The sequence below is a fragment of the Crocuta crocuta genome, unplaced genomic scaffold (assembly GCF_008692635.1).
Source record: "Crocuta crocuta isolate KB4526 unplaced genomic scaffold, BGI_CrCroc_1.0 scaffold154, whole genome shotgun sequence".
In the NCBI taxonomy this organism is placed as follows: Eukaryota; Metazoa; Chordata; class Mammalia; order Carnivora; family Hyaenidae; genus Crocuta; species Crocuta crocuta.
Window position 1 is genome coordinate 13781849 of NW_027530545.1, and position 19835 is coordinate 13801683.

General features: G+C 35.7%; 1 protein-coding gene across 1 annotated transcript in view; it reads left to right on the plus strand.

Moving 5' to 3' along the window:
- Nucleotides 1–19835, plus strand: part of LRP1B (LDL receptor related protein 1B) — a 1854983-nt gene that overhangs the window by 1045708 nt on the left and 789440 nt on the right. The window contains exon 8 of the mRNA XM_077767810.1: nucleotides 19423–19645. Coding sequence (XP_077623936.1) covers nucleotides 19423–19645 — 223 coding nt within the window. The remainder of the gene's footprint in view (nucleotides 1–19422; nucleotides 19646–19835) is intronic.

The window sequence follows — 19835 nt, forward strand, 5'->3', positions numbered from 1 at the left end:
TTAAGGATCTGGAGAAGCAGAGAAGGACAAATATCATATGTTTGCACGTATAGGAGGATTAGGAGGAACTTAACTGAGGACCCTGGGGGAGAAGAAGGGGGGAAATGGTGGGGGAAAAGGAGAGAGGCAAACCATGAGAGACTCTTGAATGCTGAGAAACAAACTGAGGACTGATGGGTGTGGGGGGGAGGGGGGATATGGGCATGGAGGAGGGCACTTGTGGGGATGAGCACTGGGTGTTATATGGAAACCAATTTGACAATAAACTATTCGTAAAATAAATAAACAAACAAACTATGCAATTAAGGATCTGGAGAGAATAACAACATCCATTAAGAAACAAAATCAGGAAGATTTTACCTATCCAATGGTAGGAACACCAGACAGTAGACTTTGGACTTTAAGAGGAAACACCAAAGCATAACCTCAATAGCACAACACATCAAGGTCAAGACATGAGAGACAAATGCCTAGCAGGGAAAGATATGCCTGAAATTCTCAAAGTCCTGGTCTCACCCCCTCTATTGTTGACTTGATTAATTTCTATGTGTCCCGCCATTTTGCTTTCCAATGGAATTTTATACCCCAAATATGAGCTGACCGTGATTTCTAAAGTGTGAATTCTGTTTAGCATTTAAGATATATCAAAGTAATCTGTTTTGGTCAGGCTACTTGCTTTTGATACTTGACAATGATTGGTTGGATATTTTGGGATGAAAACACAGACTTAATGATATTGGATGGGTACCTAAAAATTTGAGGTGATTCATATCTAGCTGACTTTAAGATTATCCATGAAGATTATGGTTCTTGATTACAAATTCCTTAGAATCTAATGCTGGATTCCAAACTATTTAAGTGGTATACCTCATGTTAAGTGAGATCACCTTCCGTGCAGTTTTACGAACTCTTCATAGAAATAATTTACCTGAATTCTGTGTTCTAACTTTAACCGGTTAATTTTAACTTTAATGATCATACTCAAATTAACATTTATGTGGTTACTGATGTAGGTTCTAACATAAATGGAGAAATCTGTCTTCAAAATGTTGCTTATAACTAAAAGAGAAAGGAAGAAACTAAAAGAGGAGGAAGGAAGGGAAACAAACTTGGATTATACGCTTTTAGACCATTGTTATTTGCATTGTTATATAGTGTATGAAAAAGCTTGAGTCTGTTGTGCTTGCTTTGAGTTAGAATTTTGAAGCACTTTACCTATGAGCATTATCATCTCTCTATGTATTTACATAAATAGAAAAAGTGATGAATAATGCACACACATCAATTAGCCCTTTGCAGAATCTCAGCACATTATAGATTTACCTATAGTTACTTCAACAGTCCAAATACTTCAGAAAAAACTCAAATGTTCAGTGTTGTTATTCCTATCATTTGTTTATCAGACATAGAAAATATTTCATATACTATAGACAAAACTGACTCCTTTTTCAAAACGCTTATTGTCTAATTGAAAAAACTAATAGGAAATCTGAATACTATTTTGATATTTATAAACGATAGTTAAAATTCAATATAATTAGAACTATAAGTATGTGTGGTTTTATAAACCTATAACACTATATGGGAGAAGAGGGAAATATTGGGAGGAAATTGAGCACAGCACATTTCTATGAATGAAAAGACCTGGAGTTTTAAACCAAACCCTCTAATTACTTTTTCCTGTATGATCCTGGGCAAAGCAATTTATCTCTCTAGGTCTCTATTATAACTTAATAATCCTACTATCTGAGGTGGAGAAAAGATAATTTCACCATGGTAGTATAGAGGGAAGCATTAGATCAAATCCGTTTTCATTTGGTATATTTATTGTTTTTATTGATAGTATCACTTGAAGTAAATCTTTATTATTCCTAAATTCTGGTTAGCAAACCCACTAATTAACATAATAGTTTAAAAGGAGCATTAACACATTCCCTGTGAGAAGTTTAAGGTCATATGTGAGCAAAGAGAGAATACTTCTTTCTTTATGGTTGCTTCAATTTTCTCCTCTCCCCTCACCTCTAACCTCTCTCCTCTCTAGCTCCTCCTCCTCTCTTTTTCTTTCCTTGCACCCCCTTTCTGTCTCATTCTCATTTTTATCTCTATCATCTCTATTTCTGTCTATCTTCCCCTCTCCTGACAGGCTTTTCCTGTTGCACTACTACATGGTTCATGTAGTAGAACTACATGGTTCAAACACAGCTAAACAAACCCCTGACATTGTAAGTCTATTCCAACCAAAAGTAACTAAGAGGTTTCCGTGTCATAATTTTAAAAATCTAAGTCAGAGAACCTGATTAACACAGTGCAACCAATTTATTGGATGCTGCATGGCTAGTTGTCCACTGCTGGCCCAATAATCTAGGAAAAAGGGGACACGAGTGGGAGATACCACAATGCAAGGCCTAATGTGCTAAATCCTGTAGAGGAAGAGCTGCTTCCTGGAAAACAGACAAACAAACAAAACCAGATAATGAACCAGACATATTTCAATCTGAATTTCCTAAATATACATTCTGTATTTTACGAAGAATTTCAATGTCAGAGACAGCTCATTAGGTTCATGGTGGTTAGTACAATTCATTTAGAATACCTTGGTCACCAGCCATTTGGACATTAGGCCATGAAGGCTTAGCCTACTAGGTCATTATCTTGTTTTCACTCAACTAAACAATTTTTCTTTCTTTTATAAATAGTTAGAAACATGTTTGCCTCACAATTTAACTTCAGAAGAGGTAAAATCCTATTAAACTGAATATCTGAAACTAGTTATTTGGATAATTTATGGAATATATATATTCAAATATATGTATACATATATCTGTATATGTATTTATACATATTTATATATGTATATATATATTTACATACACGTATATATATTTGGAACAGGTTGACTGACAGATAAAAACATTCGAAATATATAGAATTTCTTATTCTTTTGTGAACGTTGTTCTTTTACTTTTGCTATTTCCTGTGACAAGCAAAGTAAAGATTGGAAGCATTTATTGAGGAAATTATGGATATTGTTTTTCTAGACTTCTGAATTTTCTGAGATATTGATCAAATCATTGATTACTCAAATAACTTTACATGAAAAATAAATTACCTTATAGTAGTTCATATTTGTCTTTTAAATTGCTGATTTTCATAAGCAATATTTAATCAATACATTTGTTGTCAGGAGACCATTTGACTTATATTTGTTTCTGTGGTGATGATAGATATTCCAGTAACCATTTGTCTTAACCATGGATCTTTATCACATAAGAATTTTCTAGTTGCAAATGTTAGAAAACTCCATTGATGTCAGTTTAAGCAAAAAGATATTTAATACTTCAAATTACTAAATTAAATAAGCAGTACTGATTTGGGCATGGCTGGAATTTGGGCTTCAAATAGGTCCCTAGGACCTGGGACCTGTGTTTTCTCCATTTGGCTTGCTTCACAAATCTGGTTCACTATTGTGCTAATTACCAGTTACCTGAACTGTCAAATATCTGTTTTATTTTTTTATTGATTTATTCTTTATTGGTAAAATAAGTGACTTTTATTTTTAAAGTTAACAAAGGCATGCCATGAAGTGAGTCCTGTACATTCCTGAGTACAGGTTGGGCCTGAGTCTACCATGAGACAGGGATAGGAAATATAAAAGGAAAAAGAAAGTTTGTTTTGTTTTGTTTTGTTTTTTAGGGGGAATGAAGCTCTTACAACCTCTGAACCAACAGTTAGAAGGAACACAGTGGCAAATGGCCATAGGTAGATGGGAGTGGTAGATGGGACACTCTTTCTTAAAACACTTATTTTTTTTTTTTCTTAAATACTTTATTGTCAAGTTGGTTTACATATAACACCCAGTGCTCATCCCAACAAGTGTCCTTCCCCATGCCCATCACCCCCATTCACCTCNATAACTTTACATGAAAAATAAATTACCTTATAGTAGTTCATATTTGTCTTTTAAATTGCTGATTTTCATAAGCAATATTTAATCAATACATTTGTTGTCAGGAGACCATTTGACTTATATTTGTTTCTGTGGTGATGATAGATATTCCAGTAACCATTTGTCTTAACCATGGATCTTTATCACATAAGAATTTTCTAGTTGCAAATGTTAGAAAACTCCATTGATGTCAGTTTAAGCAAAAAGATATTTAATACTTCAAATTACTAAATTAAATAAGCAGTACTGATTTGGGCATGGCTGGAATTTGGGCTTCAAATAGGTCCCTAGGACCTGGGACCTGTGTTTTCTCCATTTGGCTTGCTTCACAAATCTGGTTCACTATTGTGCTAATTACCAGTTACCTGAACTGTCAAATATCTGTTTTATTTTTTTATTGATTTATTCTTAATTGGTAAAATAAGTGACTTTTATTTTTAAAGTTAACAAAGGCATGCCATGAAGTGAGTCCTGTACATTCCATGGGGGCTCAAGTTGGGCCTGAGTCTACCATGAGACAGGGATAGGAAATATAAAAGGAAAAAGAAAGTTTGTTTTGTTTTGTTTTGTTTTTTAGGGGGAATGAAGCTCTTACAACCTCTGAACCAACAGTTAGAAGGAACACAGTGGCAAATGGCCATAGGTAGATGGGAGTGGTAGATGGGACACTCTTTCTTAAAACACTTATTTTTTTTTTTTCTTAAATACTTTATTGTCAAGTTGGTTTACATATAACACCCAGTCCCCATCCCAACAAGTGTCCTTCCCCATGCCCATCCCCCCCATTCCCCTCTCCCCCACCACCATCAGCCCTCAGTTTGTTCTCGGCATTCAAGAGTCTCTCATGGTTTGGCTCCTCCCTATCCCCCATTATTTTTCCCCTTCTTCTCCCCCACGATCCTCCATTAAGTCCCTCCTAATCCATCCTATATGTGCAAACATATGGCATCCGTCCTTCTCTGCCTGACTTATTTTGCTCAGCATAACACCCTCTAGTTCCATCCATGCTGCTACAAATGGCCAGATTTCATTCTTCTCATTGCCATGTAGTGTTCCATTGTATAAATATACCACATCTTCTTGATNAAATACCTGTTTTGAATTCTTATTAAATGGAGAGGCTTCTTCTTCTTCTTCTTCATTTTATTAAATGTTTATAATTTTTAAGAAACAGTGCGAGCATGGTAGGGACAGAGAGAGAAAAGGAGACAAGGAATCTGAAGCAGGGGGTGCCTAGGTGGCTCAGTCGATTAAGCGTCTGACTTCAGCTCAGGTCATGATCTCACGGTTCGTGGGTATGAGCCCCGCATCAGGGTCTGTGCTGACAACTAGCTCAGAGCCTAGAGCCTGCTTCTGATTCTGTGTCTCACTCTCTCTGACCCTCTCCTGCTCACCCTGCCTGCCTCTCTCTCTCTCTCTCTCTCTCTCTCAGAAATAAATAAAACATTAAAAAAATAAAACAAATAAATTAAAAAAAATAGAAAAGAATCTGAAGCAGGCTCCAAGCTGCCAACACAGACCCTGATGCGGGACTTGTACCCATGAACCATGGGATCATGACCGAGCTGCAGTCGGACGTTTAACCAACTGAACCACACAGGCAGTGCAGAGGGGGGCATTCATCTAAATAAGCTTTGGGCATTGTATCTTTCCGAGTTCCACCAGAAAAAATAGAACCCATGAGATTCACAAATATGTACAGATTTCTTGAAAGAATTGATTGATATGTGCTTGAGGGAGCTAGCTAATTAAGTGAAAATACTTAGGGCAGACAGGCTGAAAATCTTGGACAGGAGCTGATGGTGCTCTCCACAAGTAGAATTTCTTCTTCCTCATGGAAACTGGTTTTTCTATGAAATTATTTAGCTGACTACTATAAACCTACCCAGCTTATGGAGAAGAATCTCCTTTATTAAAGTTAGCTGATTATACATGTTAGTCACATATAGACAGCATCTTCACAGTAACATCTTGGTTACCATTAAATTGAATCACTAAGAAACTATACCTTGTTAAACTGACATGTAAAGCTGAATATTATAGGCACTGATATTAGAAAGAAAAAGACATGGAGACTGAGCAGCAAATGGTAACTTAAGACCTTTCTGAGAAAAATCCTAATATAAGTGTGATTCAAACAATCTGCTCTCTGAAAAATTAATTGGGCTTCATGTAAGAAATTGCTAAGATTAGAACAAGATTACCATCACTAAATAGTCTATTGTTTGTAATTCTTTGACCATGACACGAAGAAGAGCTTGTTGGAAGATACTGTTTCTCTCAATTAACAATCAGCAGAGGTACCCTACCACCATTTCCTGAGTATTCATAAATTGTAAAGTACATTTATCTCCAATGATCTTGCTTCCTATTCCCTCCAGAGGCATAGGCTATATGCCTTAGAATTCCCTGTTGTATTCCCAGAACGTTGAGCACAGTAAATGCTAAATGAATATTTCTGAGGAAAAAAAAATAAAAAGAATGGATAGGGAAGGAAAGGGGAGAACTAGATACAAAAATATTTTCCATATTTTTGAATTCCATAAGATGATTCTGCATTTCTGCTTAAAACTAAACCAAGGCGGGTACCTGGGTGGCTCACTCGGTTAGGCATCTGGCTCTTGGTTTCTGGTCAGGTCTTGATCTCACAGTTCATTAGTTCAAGCCCCGCTTGGGGCTTGGCGATGCCAGCATGGAGAGCTTGTTTGGGATTCTCTCTTTCTGCCCCTACCAAGCTGACTTTCTTTGTCATTCTCTCTCTCAAAATAAAGTTAAAAAAGAAAAAAATTAAACCAAGAAATTTGGGTAACATCACTTACAAAGAAATTATTGATTTACAGAACTTTTATCTTAGTTTTTTCTAAGTACATCTGCCCTTCACAGCTAAGAAAGTGAATATCAGGCAAAGAAATCTTTATCTTTTCACACTGTCATGTTTTCTGTGTAACCATATGATTTTGTCATCATTGCAATATTACTGGACAGTATTCAAACAGCAAACTGAGGTGTGCACACAAGTATAAACAGTAAATAATACACAAGAAAACTGTGAGGTAGAGTTTCATTTTTCTACATGCTGTTTTTCTCCATTTAGTAAAAAAATAGAAATTGACAGTTCAGCTAACTGGCAATTAGCATAGCAGTGAACCAGATTTGTTCAGCAGTCCACAACTTCATGGATACTTACCTTACTCACTTCTGAGACAGCCATCTGTGTTATTTTAGCTCAGAAAAATGCCTCCGTAAACCAAAAGGACTTCCTTAAGTGTGGAAATTAGGTTATACATCTCTGCGTATCGCAAAGAGCAACTTTTTGACATCTAATATATTACTGCCAATATTCTACCGTTCCACATGAATCAAGTATATTGAGCATGAGCCTTTGAGTATTGACATCCCGCGAACTGACCCTTGAAGGACTCCTAAGATAGCAATGCCCTTGGTCATGAAGGTAATATACTTAGACTGTAAAATCATTCTTTGTGTTAAATGGAGAGATTCCTTGAGATCTTATAAGACAGGTAGACTTTCTGAGGAAAAATCTGAAGACAAAATATATTCAAGAAATATTTTTATGAAAGTTAGTATACTAGAATTCTATACTCATCCTTGTTCCTAGTCAATTAATTAAATATTAAGTCCTATCAACTAAGACTCCAAATATTTCTAATCTGTCGTTTTTTTTTTTTCTTCCAGTTTCAGCCCCTCTACTTAGTGCATAACTACCAAACTAATATCCTCTTATCTAGACCCCTATTACTTTCAAACTATCCTACTCCTAGGTGACAGTATCCTTAAAATTTATGTTGATTATATTAATATCCTACTTTAAGACTACAAAGAAGCAAGCTTTTGCTGGATACTAGATGTAGGTAGTCTGACCCCCTTAGGAATACAGCAAAGTGTTGTTATATATCTGTTATAACTATAGTTATAATTAACTATAGTTAATTAGTAAGAAATGTTGAGGACATGCCACTAAAAATGAAAATTGGCCAGGCACAGGAAAACCAAATCTTACCATGAATCAGTCACTTTTCCCTACAAATTCTTGAAAGGGAACTATATGCAAAAGGGACAGTGCAATAAAACTAAAGCAAAACAATTATTTCTTAATAGCTAAAGATGTGGGTCCAAAGTATAGTTCCGATTAACTGTGCTGGATAGTTTGGAAAATTAATTTATTTTCCTATGGTAGAATTTTTTTTCCATATTTTTTCCCCTTGAACCTAATTTAAAGTCTGATTTAGATTTTATTATCCAATATTAGGAAGTCAGTACAGAGGCTTCATGTGTGTGGAAAGAAAGAAGAAAGAGAGAAAACGGAAAGGGAAGGGAAAGGGAGAGAGAAGAGAAGGGAACTGGAAAGAAAATGAATGAATGGGCAAACACATGGCTAGGTCCTGAGCATGCAATACTAAAAAAGCAGATATATTCTCTTATGTCCTCTTGGAGGTCATAGTCTACGTAATAAACAGATCTTAAGCACATCATGTATTTATGTCTGTCTGTATATTTTATGCAAGTAAAATAGAGTATTATAAAAAATACAGAATGACAGGAGATTATATCAAGAGAGTTAACTGCTATTGGAAAAGCAGGAAAGATTTTTCACAGGACCTGGCATTTATGTTGAAAACTAAAGCCAAGATTGAGATACCATGACAGAAATTACTTTTCAGATTGGGGGACGGATAGATGAAGAGCAAGAACAGAAGAAATCACATGTGTTGTTTAAGGAATTGAAAAATGGCCGAAGTATAGAAGGATACCACTAGATGGCCAAGGTATTAGAAGTGGGGAAGTATACCAGTAGATGAAGCTGGAGAGATAGGCAAAGGCTAAATCATGCTTACCATTGTTGGCAATGTTGGCTATTAGCAGCTGTAGGAAACTTTTATAATACACTTTTCATTTTAATGAGATCCCTTTGGCAAATATGAGCAGAGTAGTTTTAAAAGGAACAAGAAAAAGAGATAAAAGTCCCCAGGCAAAAGATGATGGTGACTTAGTTTAGGAAAGAGAGAGAAGGAAATAAATATATAGATTTGAGACATACTTTGAAGCTAGAAGTGGCAGGATATGGTAATGAATTAGATGTAAAGGATATAAGGTAGAAGTTATAGAGGATGTGTGCCTGGTTTCTGGAATGAGTCACTGGGTAGAAAGTGACACTATTTCCCAAAGTGGAGAAAAATGAAGGGATAAATTTGGCAAAAAAAAACAATTTAGTGCTAGATATATTATATTTGAAATGCCTAAGACAATTTAAACACAAATATCAAAAATGCAACTATATTTGTGAGTTATAATCTCAGAAGGCAGGTTAGAATGAATAGAAGAAAATTATTGTAGGGGTGCCTGGCTGGCTCAGTCGGTTAAGTATCCAGCCTCAGCTCAGGTCATGACCCACAGTTCGTGAGTTGGAGCCCCATGTCAGGTTCTGTGCTGACAGCTCGGACCCTGGAACCTGCTTCGGATTCTATGTCTCCCTCTGTCTCTGCCTCTTCCCTGTTCTCTCTCTCTCTCTTTCTCTCAAAATAAATAAACATCATTTTTTTTTAAATAAGAAAGTTATTGTATTAATGAAAGTCATGAAAATTTTAAAGATTTTTCTATGAGAAAATTTAGAGATTCTATGTTTCACCCTGGGAAACTCCAGTTTTAGAATCCTGGGCATGATACAGAAAGAGGAGTTGGAAAAGATAACTGAGAAAAAGCTGCCAGTAGGAAGAATACCAAAAGAGTGCTAAGAGAAAGAAAATAATAATCAACAGGAAGGAAGGGATTAACTTGGTCTGATGCTACAAAGAGTTTAGTAAAATGAGGACTGAGAAAGGTTTAGCCTCATGTAAGTAATTGCCAACCTCTGTAAGTTAGAAAAAAAAAAAAAAGTGGAATGGTGGAGGGCGGAGGATTTATCAGTTTGGTATAAATAGTGATTGAGGGGAAAAAATAAAGTCAGCTTGTATGAACAAATTCTTTGGGGAATATTGGATACAAATAAAGCATGGAGAGAAAGGGCTGGAAATAGGGTTTTGAGGTTAATATATTTGTTTCAGGATGACAAATAGTAGAGCAAGTTCATATATTGAAGGTAAGATTTAGAAAAGGAGAGGTTAAAATGCAGAAAGAAGTAGGAATTATTGAAGACAAGTTACAGAGGAGATGGGATGAGTTTGAAGTTTTGCTTTGCATTGCTCTAAAAGATGGGAGAATACTTCCTCCTGCATTACAAAACGAGAGGTGGGGAAGAATTGATGTAGATGTAGGTGGGTTTTACCTGGGGCTGTAAGAAAGTAAATGGGTTGCTTTTGATGTGCTCTCCCTTCTGTGTTCAGTAAGAGGCAAGATCATTCTTTGGGAGTGGAGTGGGGTGGAATGAAGTGAATTACAAGGGGAGTAGACACTGGAGAATAAGAAAAATAAAAGTTGAAGGTTGGTTGATGGACAGAAAATGGAGAGGGTCTGTGGGAACAAGGTCTCAATGGAGTCAAAAAGGTACTGCAATGAGATCACTTTAGCAGTACAGATAGTAAACATAGAGTCAGGTGGAAGAATAAGATGTTCTTGTGTGTGTGTATGGGGAGGGGGGAGAAGGTGGTATCTTTTTTGGTAGAAGTATAATTTCTGGTGATGTTTGTCATGATGGAAATTTGTGGTTGAAGTGTACTGGAAATATAAAGCCATATACAGAAAGGTCAAGAACACACAGGAGAAAGCTGTGGATCCATTGTCCTGCAGATGTTGGAGTTATTGACTTCCGAGTTTGGAGAGGTCAGAAAGAAAGCTAGATGCTGAATCTTAAATAAAAATAATGATATAAGAAAATGGAAGGTTGGCAGATGATTCTTTGAAGATGGATGCTATTTGTGAGATCCTCAAAAAAGCAGGAGATGCGGGGCGCCTGGGTGGATTAGTCGGTTGAGCGTCCGACTTTCGCTTAGGTCATGATCTCACAGTTTGTGGGTTCGAGCCCCGCGTCGGGCTCTGTGCTGACTGTCAGCTCAGAGCCTGGAGCCTGTTTCAGTCTGTGACTCCCTCTCTCTCTCTGACCCTCCCCTGCTCATGCTGTCTCTCTCTCTCTCCTAGAAATAAATAAAAAATATATATATAAAAAAAGCAGGAGATGTTATAAGAGGAAAGTAATAAACTAGAATGAATATTGAGGAGGGCACTGATTTTTATATCTACCCTGAGGTTCCTGTAAGGAGCCCACGTTCTCAGTGAATGCTGGAAAAAGATGACCTCAGGAGATGCCAAGTTGCAGAAAAAGTAAAAAGTTGGAACGAACTTTAGGAGGATAATCTTAGAATATTGGGGAGTTTATGGTCATGGAGTAGAAGTTTCAGGTCAGAAAGGTTTCAGTAAGAAGAAAGACGTTTGTATCAGTGGACAGAAAGTTATACTGTACTGCACTTTAAGTAGAGGTCTGCATAAACAAGGTAACAATGTTGAAAGATTTTATCTTAAAGATGAGTTTATAAGGGTTCCAACTACAGTCTGAGAATAAGGGCTGTCAGCTGGTCAAATTGTGAAGCCAAGTGTGTCATTATCTTTCATGCAGTTATATTTGGTATTTGCAATTAAGTGGAGCCAAGGGTAGGAAGAATGAGAACGTGAACATAAACCAAGTGGTTCTATTTATTGGAGAATAGAGGAAGTGATGGATCATAAGCAAGTCAAGTTGGATCAGCCTTTCTTTGGCTGATAGGGCCAATATTTCCCCCTCAGGCACTAACAATCTAGAGAAAGATGCTTAGTTATTTTCCCCCCATTGGTGTCCCATCTATGTTAAACAGTGATGAAATATCTATATGACAAAGATAAAAAAAAATAATATGCAAATCTTTGTATTTCTCTACCTTTTTAAAATCACTCTCCTTTTACAATGGCAGATTTATTACTTGGTGAATTGAATCCTGACTCTCAGAATATGGAAAATGGAAAACAAATAAAATAAAAGCCTAAAAAACTATGACTTATTGGTTTTTTTTAATTATTTGGTTAACATAATAAAAAGATTAAGGGCNATAAATAAAAATATTTTAAAAAAAAAGATAATAAAAAGATTAGTTCAAGGCAGTATTGGGGTGAGGTGCAGATTGAGGTAGGCTGTATTTGAGTTTGTGAGATACTTTAGCCAGCTGGAATTAGGAAAGGACATCAGGAAATCTGTAACGTTAACAGTATATTCAGTTGTAAAAAATTGAAAGATGATTTTTTTTTTAAAGCTGCTCATTACTAGTATCTTTCTTTGTCTTTTCACTGGAGGTTGCAAGAAGGATTTCAGATACTTTCTATTTATGCAAGATTGATCTATTTTTTAATATTATTCAGTGCCAAGATGGGAGTTATTTGAGGATTACATATGAAAAGTATAAAATGATTGCTTTCTTTATGTGTTTGTAATTAACATGCAATGTTATATTAGTTTCAGGTGTGCAACATAGTGCTTCACCAATTCTATGCATTATGGAATAATTGTGCTAAAAATAGGTATAGTCACCATCTGTTACTATACAAGACATATTATTGAGCATATTTCCTGTGCTACACGTTTTATCTCAGTGACTTATTTATTTCCTAGGTGGAAGTTTCTACCTCTTAATCCCTTTCTTTTATTTCACTCATCCCCCATCTTCCTCCCCTCCTGCAACCATCATTTTTTTTCTGAGTATTTGTTTTTGTTTTAGATTCCATATGTGAGTGAAATTGCATGGTATTTGTCTTTCTCTGACTTATTTCACCTATCATAATACTCTCCAAGACATCCCTGTTGAAAGAAGTGGCAAGATCTCATCATTTTTGAGGCTGAGTAATATTCCTGTGTTTGTGTGTGTGTGTGTGTCTGTGTATAACACATCTTCATTCATCTATTGATGGACACTTGGGTTGCTTTCATTTCTTCACTATTGTAAGTAATGCCGCAATAAATGTATGGGTGCATATGTCTTCTCAAATATCCAATAGTGGGGTTCCTGGATCATAAGGCATTCTTATTTTCAAGTTTCTGAGGAATTTCCATGCTGTTTTCTATCATGTTTACACCAATTTACATTCCTACCAACAGTACACCAGCATTTCCTTTTCTCCACATTTGCTCCAACACCTGTTATTTCTTATCTTTTTAATTTTAGTCATTCAAATTGGTGTGAAGTGACATCTCATTGTAGTTTTAATTTGTATTTCCTTGACGATTAATGATGTTGAGCATCGTTTCTTGTGTCTGTTGGCCATCTATATGTCCTTTTTGGAAAAATGTCTATTGAGGTTCTCCATTTTTTATCAGACTATTTATTTTCGTGTTGAGTGTATAAGTTCTTTATATTTTGAATTAACCCCTTATGAGTTATGTCACTTGCCAACATCTCCTCTCATTGATTGTTTTATTTAGAGTTAACATTTCAACGTAAAATATCTTCTAAAGTGGTATGATTTTTGTTTGTTCAGTCTTCAGAACAAGAATTATCTGGATCTTAAAATAGAATATTAAACAATGTAGTGGTTTCTCATGGCATTTTAGCTTCCAAGTATAGAAACCCACTGAAGCTAGCTCAAATGTATAAAGATTTTCTGAGACAATATGGAAAGTCTTATGTGTTTACACAACTAAGGAGAAGACGTAAAAATGGTCTGTATGGGGACTGGCAAATTCTTCATTCAAGAATTGCATGGCTCCTTTCAGCCCAGTTCTGTGTCTCATCTCTCACTCACTTCTGTGAATGTGTTCCAGTATTTCTTCTCTTGCATTGTCCCCAGTCTTGCCCCCTCCTCTTCCTCATATCCTTGTTAGCACAGCTTCCCCCTAAAGTTTGGTTTAGAATATAGAGAGAAGGTATTTTGGTGATTCAGCTGACCCTATTATTTGTTTTCATTTGTATCATATGTTCCACATTGGTCTAATTGTTTGTAAATAGGAAAGAGAAAGATGCTATTGGCACATAAGTCTGCTCCTCTCAGGAACACTAACTGGGTGGAGCAGGTTTAGGTGAATAAGGATGTTGAATGGGTCAGCCATTGACTGACATATCTAATATATGTGCACTTCTGGGGGAATCATTAGTGGGAATGTTTCCAGAGTACAGAGTAGGCAGTTCAGAGCAGGAGTCTATATGTCAAGTTTAATTTCTGTCTGTTTATGTATGAACTGAAAACCAAGTTTGAGAGAGATTTTTCAAACAATGAAAGCAAAAACCTCAACAAGTAAAAATCAATAAATAACTGTCTTGGACAGTCTTGGCTAGGCAGAGAAAATAGTTTGTTTATCATCCATATCCCTTAAGAAGCAGGAGCTAATAGAATTTGAATTTAAACCTCTTACTCCAAAGACTCATTACTCTTTGAGATTTACGATTGCATTTTAGAATTGCAATGCTAAATATTTAATATTCCTACTTTAGTTCTGAATGTACTTTAATTACTCTATATAATGTGGAAAATTGCTTTCTTGTTCAATTTTTGTATACACAATGGAAGAAAAAAGTTGTATTACTATTGATGCTATTTGAGTAACACTTATTTTAAAAACAAGGCTGAAAAATGAAGTTCCTAATGTAATCCTTGCCAAATACACTATTTTTCTAAAATGTAAAGAAATGCAGTTACCTACTTTAACACATGATTCTTAAATGTGGATGCTTTGCTAGGCCCTAATCATAACAATGATTATATTTTAATCTGGTAATATGTGGTCCACTACATTTATGTCTTGCTCCCTCTCATCTATTCTCTAACCCAAATCTTGCCATGTAACCTTATATTTAAGCAGTTGAAATGAATAGTAGGTAATTTCATTGCGAGAACTCTGAAAATTTCTAAATTCTGTCATTAAGCTATAACCAAATGTTAGGGGTAAGAATGTGACACAAAAGCAAGGCTGACCATGCAGTTAAAAGACTTGGATAGGGGGAGCCTGGGTGACTCAGTCGGTTAAGCGTCTGACTTCGGCTCAGGCCGTGATCTCACTGTTCATGGGTTCGAGCCCTACGTCCGACTCTGTGCTGACAGCCAGCTCAGAGCTTGGAGTCTGTTTCTGATTCTGTGTCTCCCTCTCTCTCTCATACGCCCCTGCTCATGCTGTCTCTGTCTCTGTCTCTCTCTCTCAGAAATAAAGAAAACATTTTAAAAAAAAGATTTGGATAGGACTCTAAAATATTTAAATTCCCCTTTGTCGGTTTGGATACAGTACAAAACTACAGGGGCGTCATTTAACATGTATATCACTGGCAAAAGTAAGGCTTACTTTTATCAGCTAAAGTAAATAAAATACATGTTTTAAGATGCCAGTACCTGTAACAATTGCTTTGCTTTAGAGTGTAGGGATGATTGGAGCCATAACTCTGTAAGCACAGCACTCTATCACTGTCTGTGAGGGCTCCCTTTGCGACTTTTGATTTATGTCAGGCAACTTTGCCAACAATACTCAAAGTTTCTTACTATCTCCAATGGTATAAAACTTATATATCTACAGTAAAACAGGGCTACTCATATAATCAACTAAGATGTTAGTTAAAATCAGTTTCCCATATCTGATGAGATAAAGAAGCCAAAATGAAAAACTCCTATTTACTACAGATGCTGAATCACAAGAATAATGAACTGGATGATGAATTGAAAAGGTGAAAGAAATGTTTCTGTCATTTATGAACTAATAGCTAAACATGGCAAAGAAATACAGACTTAGTAAGAGTATTGTTTTATTTTAATTTAAATATTTGTTAGTAGGAATCAATTAGACTGCCATTCAAAAAAGAAGTGAAGAACAAAAGAATAGCAATCTCAGTTGCTATTGAAAATGTCAGAGAATAAAAAACAATTGATGTCACAGGAATGAACAGAGAGAGAAGAAACGTCAATATTGTAACCTTGAGGAAATTGGGTATAGGACAGATTTTGGAATGGTCCCTAGTATCCACCACGAGTTCAATAGACATAACACTACTCTGGGGGCTCTGCTGTAGTTGAAGCAGCAGAAGATACTTGGTTCCTGGTAGGAGAAGTTATTGAAAGGGGAACTGAGATCCCTGGAAGTTAAAGAGAGTTAAGTGTTCAGAAAATACCGAATGATGGTGGGTTAGATCCTAATCAGAATAAAGGAAATTTTACTATCTAGAATGTTGTTAGTCAAAAGGCAAAACTTGAATAAGAACTGTATGTTTTATCAGTGTTAAAAGTATTGATTTTGATAGGTGAACTATAAGCAAAAGGATGTCTTTGTGCCTAGGAGGTACAAGTTGAACTATTTAGGTGTAATGGGTCACCATGTTTGCAATTTACTGTCAGATGGTACTAGACAGTACTAACAATAGCCAGAGGGACAAAGGTGAACTAATGAATGCAAGTGAAGGATATAGGTGTTCATACTACGATTCTTATACTTATTCTGTAAGTTTGAAGTTATTTCAAAATAATGAGTTAAAAACTAAAGGCATGATAAGCATTCATGTTAAGGCTCTGATAGTGAATACTTATGTGGACTTTGAGCCTGTTTACTCTGTAATATAATCTGCCCTTTCCATCTCACAAGTAATTTATAAAGATCAGTGAGATAATGGAGCTCACAAAGCACTATTTAGTTTTTCTAAGATTTGGACAGATATTTCATACGTTAAGAAAAGAGTGATTTTTCAACCCCCCTACACTTATGTAACAAATAAATTTAGATAGTTTTAGATACAAACTTCAGATTTGGCTTATCAATTATAATATAACTTCGCTTCAATTAAGGAGTTCCCTGAGAATGAAGCTTTTCTCTGTAACAGTAGTAGATTTTAAACTAAAGTTAAACATTAATAAACAAACAAAAAACATGTATATAATCCTGTGACTGTGGGTACTTAATGCTTGCAATTTTGTGATGTTAGTGCTATTATCTTTGAGAACTCTTCCATTTCTTATATTTCACTTGTAAATAAACAGAGTCTATCATAGTATTCTGAAGTCTGAAAAGGTTCCATTTAGAAACATCTTTTATGTTTTCATTTGGTACTAGTTTTTCGGGGTTTTTTTGCTTGTTTGTTTGCTTATTTACTCTGTGTTGGGGATAGAAGGCAAATCCTTTACTATTTCTTCTGGCGCTTATTTACCAATTCTTTCACATACCTTAAGTCCCCCTGTCCTTTTGATTTTATTCCATTAAAACAGTGAATTTTTGATAATCATATATTTTCCTCCATATTTTGGCTGAAACTTAGTTACCTCAGCCATTTTTATTATGACCTGGAATTATGACATTCACTTGCATCATTCCTGCCATAACTGGTCAATATCACTGAAAATCTTCCTGGAAAAATAAGTTATATTTTCCTGACCTCTGTCATCATCAGCTGGTTCACTCTTTCCCCATAACTAAACTTCTCAAGCAGAATTATCACAAAATTACTAGTATTTTAACAAATACCAAATCCCTGACATTTTCTTAACCTATATTATTATTTGTTTTGGTTTTTTTTGCTTGTTTGTTTTTGTGATTGACCTAGCCAGCCACTGCAATCCTTTATCCTGGAACTTTTCTCCTTTAGACTTCTATGAAAGTCTGTGTGATCTCTTTGACCAGAGCTCTGATCTCTCTCTCTCTCTCTCTCTCTGATGGCATGCATCCACAGTTCTGGTTGTGCCATACTTTTCTCTTTTCTCTTTTGGGATCACATATAATTTAAGCCATCACAAGATGACTTCCAAGAAGTCTCTAACTCCAGACTTATTTTTTCTCTTCAACACCATGTAGTTGGTACAGTCTCCTACTTTATATCACCATCGATGCATAGCCTATCCATTTCATATCATCCATAGTGTGCCAGAGCCTCCAACTCTCTGTGCACAGAGCTAATCTACCTGCACATGAGCGTCTCTTCTGCTCCATGAAATGGACCCATCAGAAGAGGAAACTGAAAGAGGAGGCATTTTTTTATGAGAGGAAAAAGAGAGCTTCATATATATATATATAACAGGAATAGTGGGCAATGTTCTACAGTAAGAAATAGGAAAGCTATGTACTCATTATGGCAGTTTAACTCAGTATAGCTATGAACCAATTGACAAACTGACTTAAAGAGAAGAAAGAGGAGATGAAAGATGGAAGCAGGAGGGAGAGAGAGAGAGAGAGAGAGAGGAGAGCGAGCGAGCATAGGAGTAGAAGTGTGAGCATTCAATATGATAATAATATATAGGATTATATGCCCTTTTATTTATTCTTTACTAGAATAGAAAAGCTTTTCACCTGAATAGAATGTCACTTGAAAAGTAATTTTTAACTTAGTGTGATAAATCAATTTTTAAGAACATTTGGTAAATATATACTACTAATAAAATCTGGCTTACACTATTACAGAACAGAATGCATTAATGTTTAAAAATTAGTTAAAACCTCCTGCAGGAGAAAGAGCTAAATTAAACCTTAAATAATACTTTTTAGCTTGAAATATATCCCATACTGTTAGATAATGCAAGTATGTTGAGAAAAGTAACTAAAAACTAACTGACCAAGTTGATAAAATCAAATATTCTGTACTCTAGGTATTCTTAATATTGCTCAGTCACTGTAAATCAGATTATTCTTGAGATTGTATTTAAGTCAAGGCAAGATTGTCTTCTATTTACAAATGTAATTTAGTCTCCTGAGTAGGTAATCTTGTTAAAATATTGTCAGGTTAACTGAAATTGATTTGTGTTTACTAAACATAGTGAATACTAATCAAATATTAGACACTGAAATGTTGGAGGTACTTAAGCCTTTGAAAGACAGTGTTTCTTGGAAGGATTATTATTATTATTATTAATTTATCTTGGAGATCAACATTGCTTTTTAGACTCTTCTTTAAATAAAGAGAAAATGAGGAAAAATGACCTGTATTCACTTTATGAAATTTTGTGATTTGGGAATATTTGGGAGAATTTGGGATTGCTTATTTTCGAGGGGGGTTAATTTATGTTTTATTTCCATTGCTACAAACACCACATTTGTTTTTCCATCTGCTTAATTCCATTCCAGGTTTGCTATTCTCTACTACTCATAGAATCATTGAGTTCCACATAACAGCTTTTATGGGAGACAGACATTACTAGGCAATTTGAAAAGCAGGTTGAAGATAAAGCCTGATAGCTCACGTGCCCTGGCCTGGTGACTTGGCTCACTTCTGAAGCTTATGGCAAACAGGCTGCATGCTTTCCTGTGGTTTCTGTGTATCAGCTCTATGAGGCTTAAAGAAACATTTCCCCTAATACAAAAATAAACCCACCATAATCATTCATTTTGGGGAAATTTTACAGTTGTTAGTTAACCTGCTCCCTTATGCCCTGCAATATTCATTAGCAGATTTCTCTGTTTATGAGTGATATTATATGGAAATGGTTATGGGAAGCTAACAGATGTAACCACTGAAATAAATTAGAAGGAAAAGTTCTGTTTTTTACAGATGGTTCTATTGAATATGCTTCACCCCCCTCCACTTTAACATTTAGTTTTCTTTCAACAGAAAACTTTTCTTTACTGACTACGGGAATGTGGCCAAAGTGGAGCGATGTGACATGGATGGGCTGAACAGAACAAGGATAATTGATTCAAAGACAGAACAGCCAGCTGCACTGGCACTAGACTTAGTCAACAAATTGGTTTACTGGGTAGATCTTTACTTGGACTATGTGGAAGTAGTGGATTATCAAGGAAAAAACAGACATACTATCATTCAAGGCAGACAAGTAAGTACAATTCTGTTAGAAAATGCAGCTAAGGTAATGAAATGAATGGTATCATACTAGGAAGAAGACCCAAAATTTGAATTGCAGTGTTGGAAATTTCTTATAAAGTCAAGTTGCAAAGGGCCATAAAAATTGTGATGTATCTCCTCTATGGGAGACTGTTCTGCCCACGCCCCCCCTCCCCCCCTCC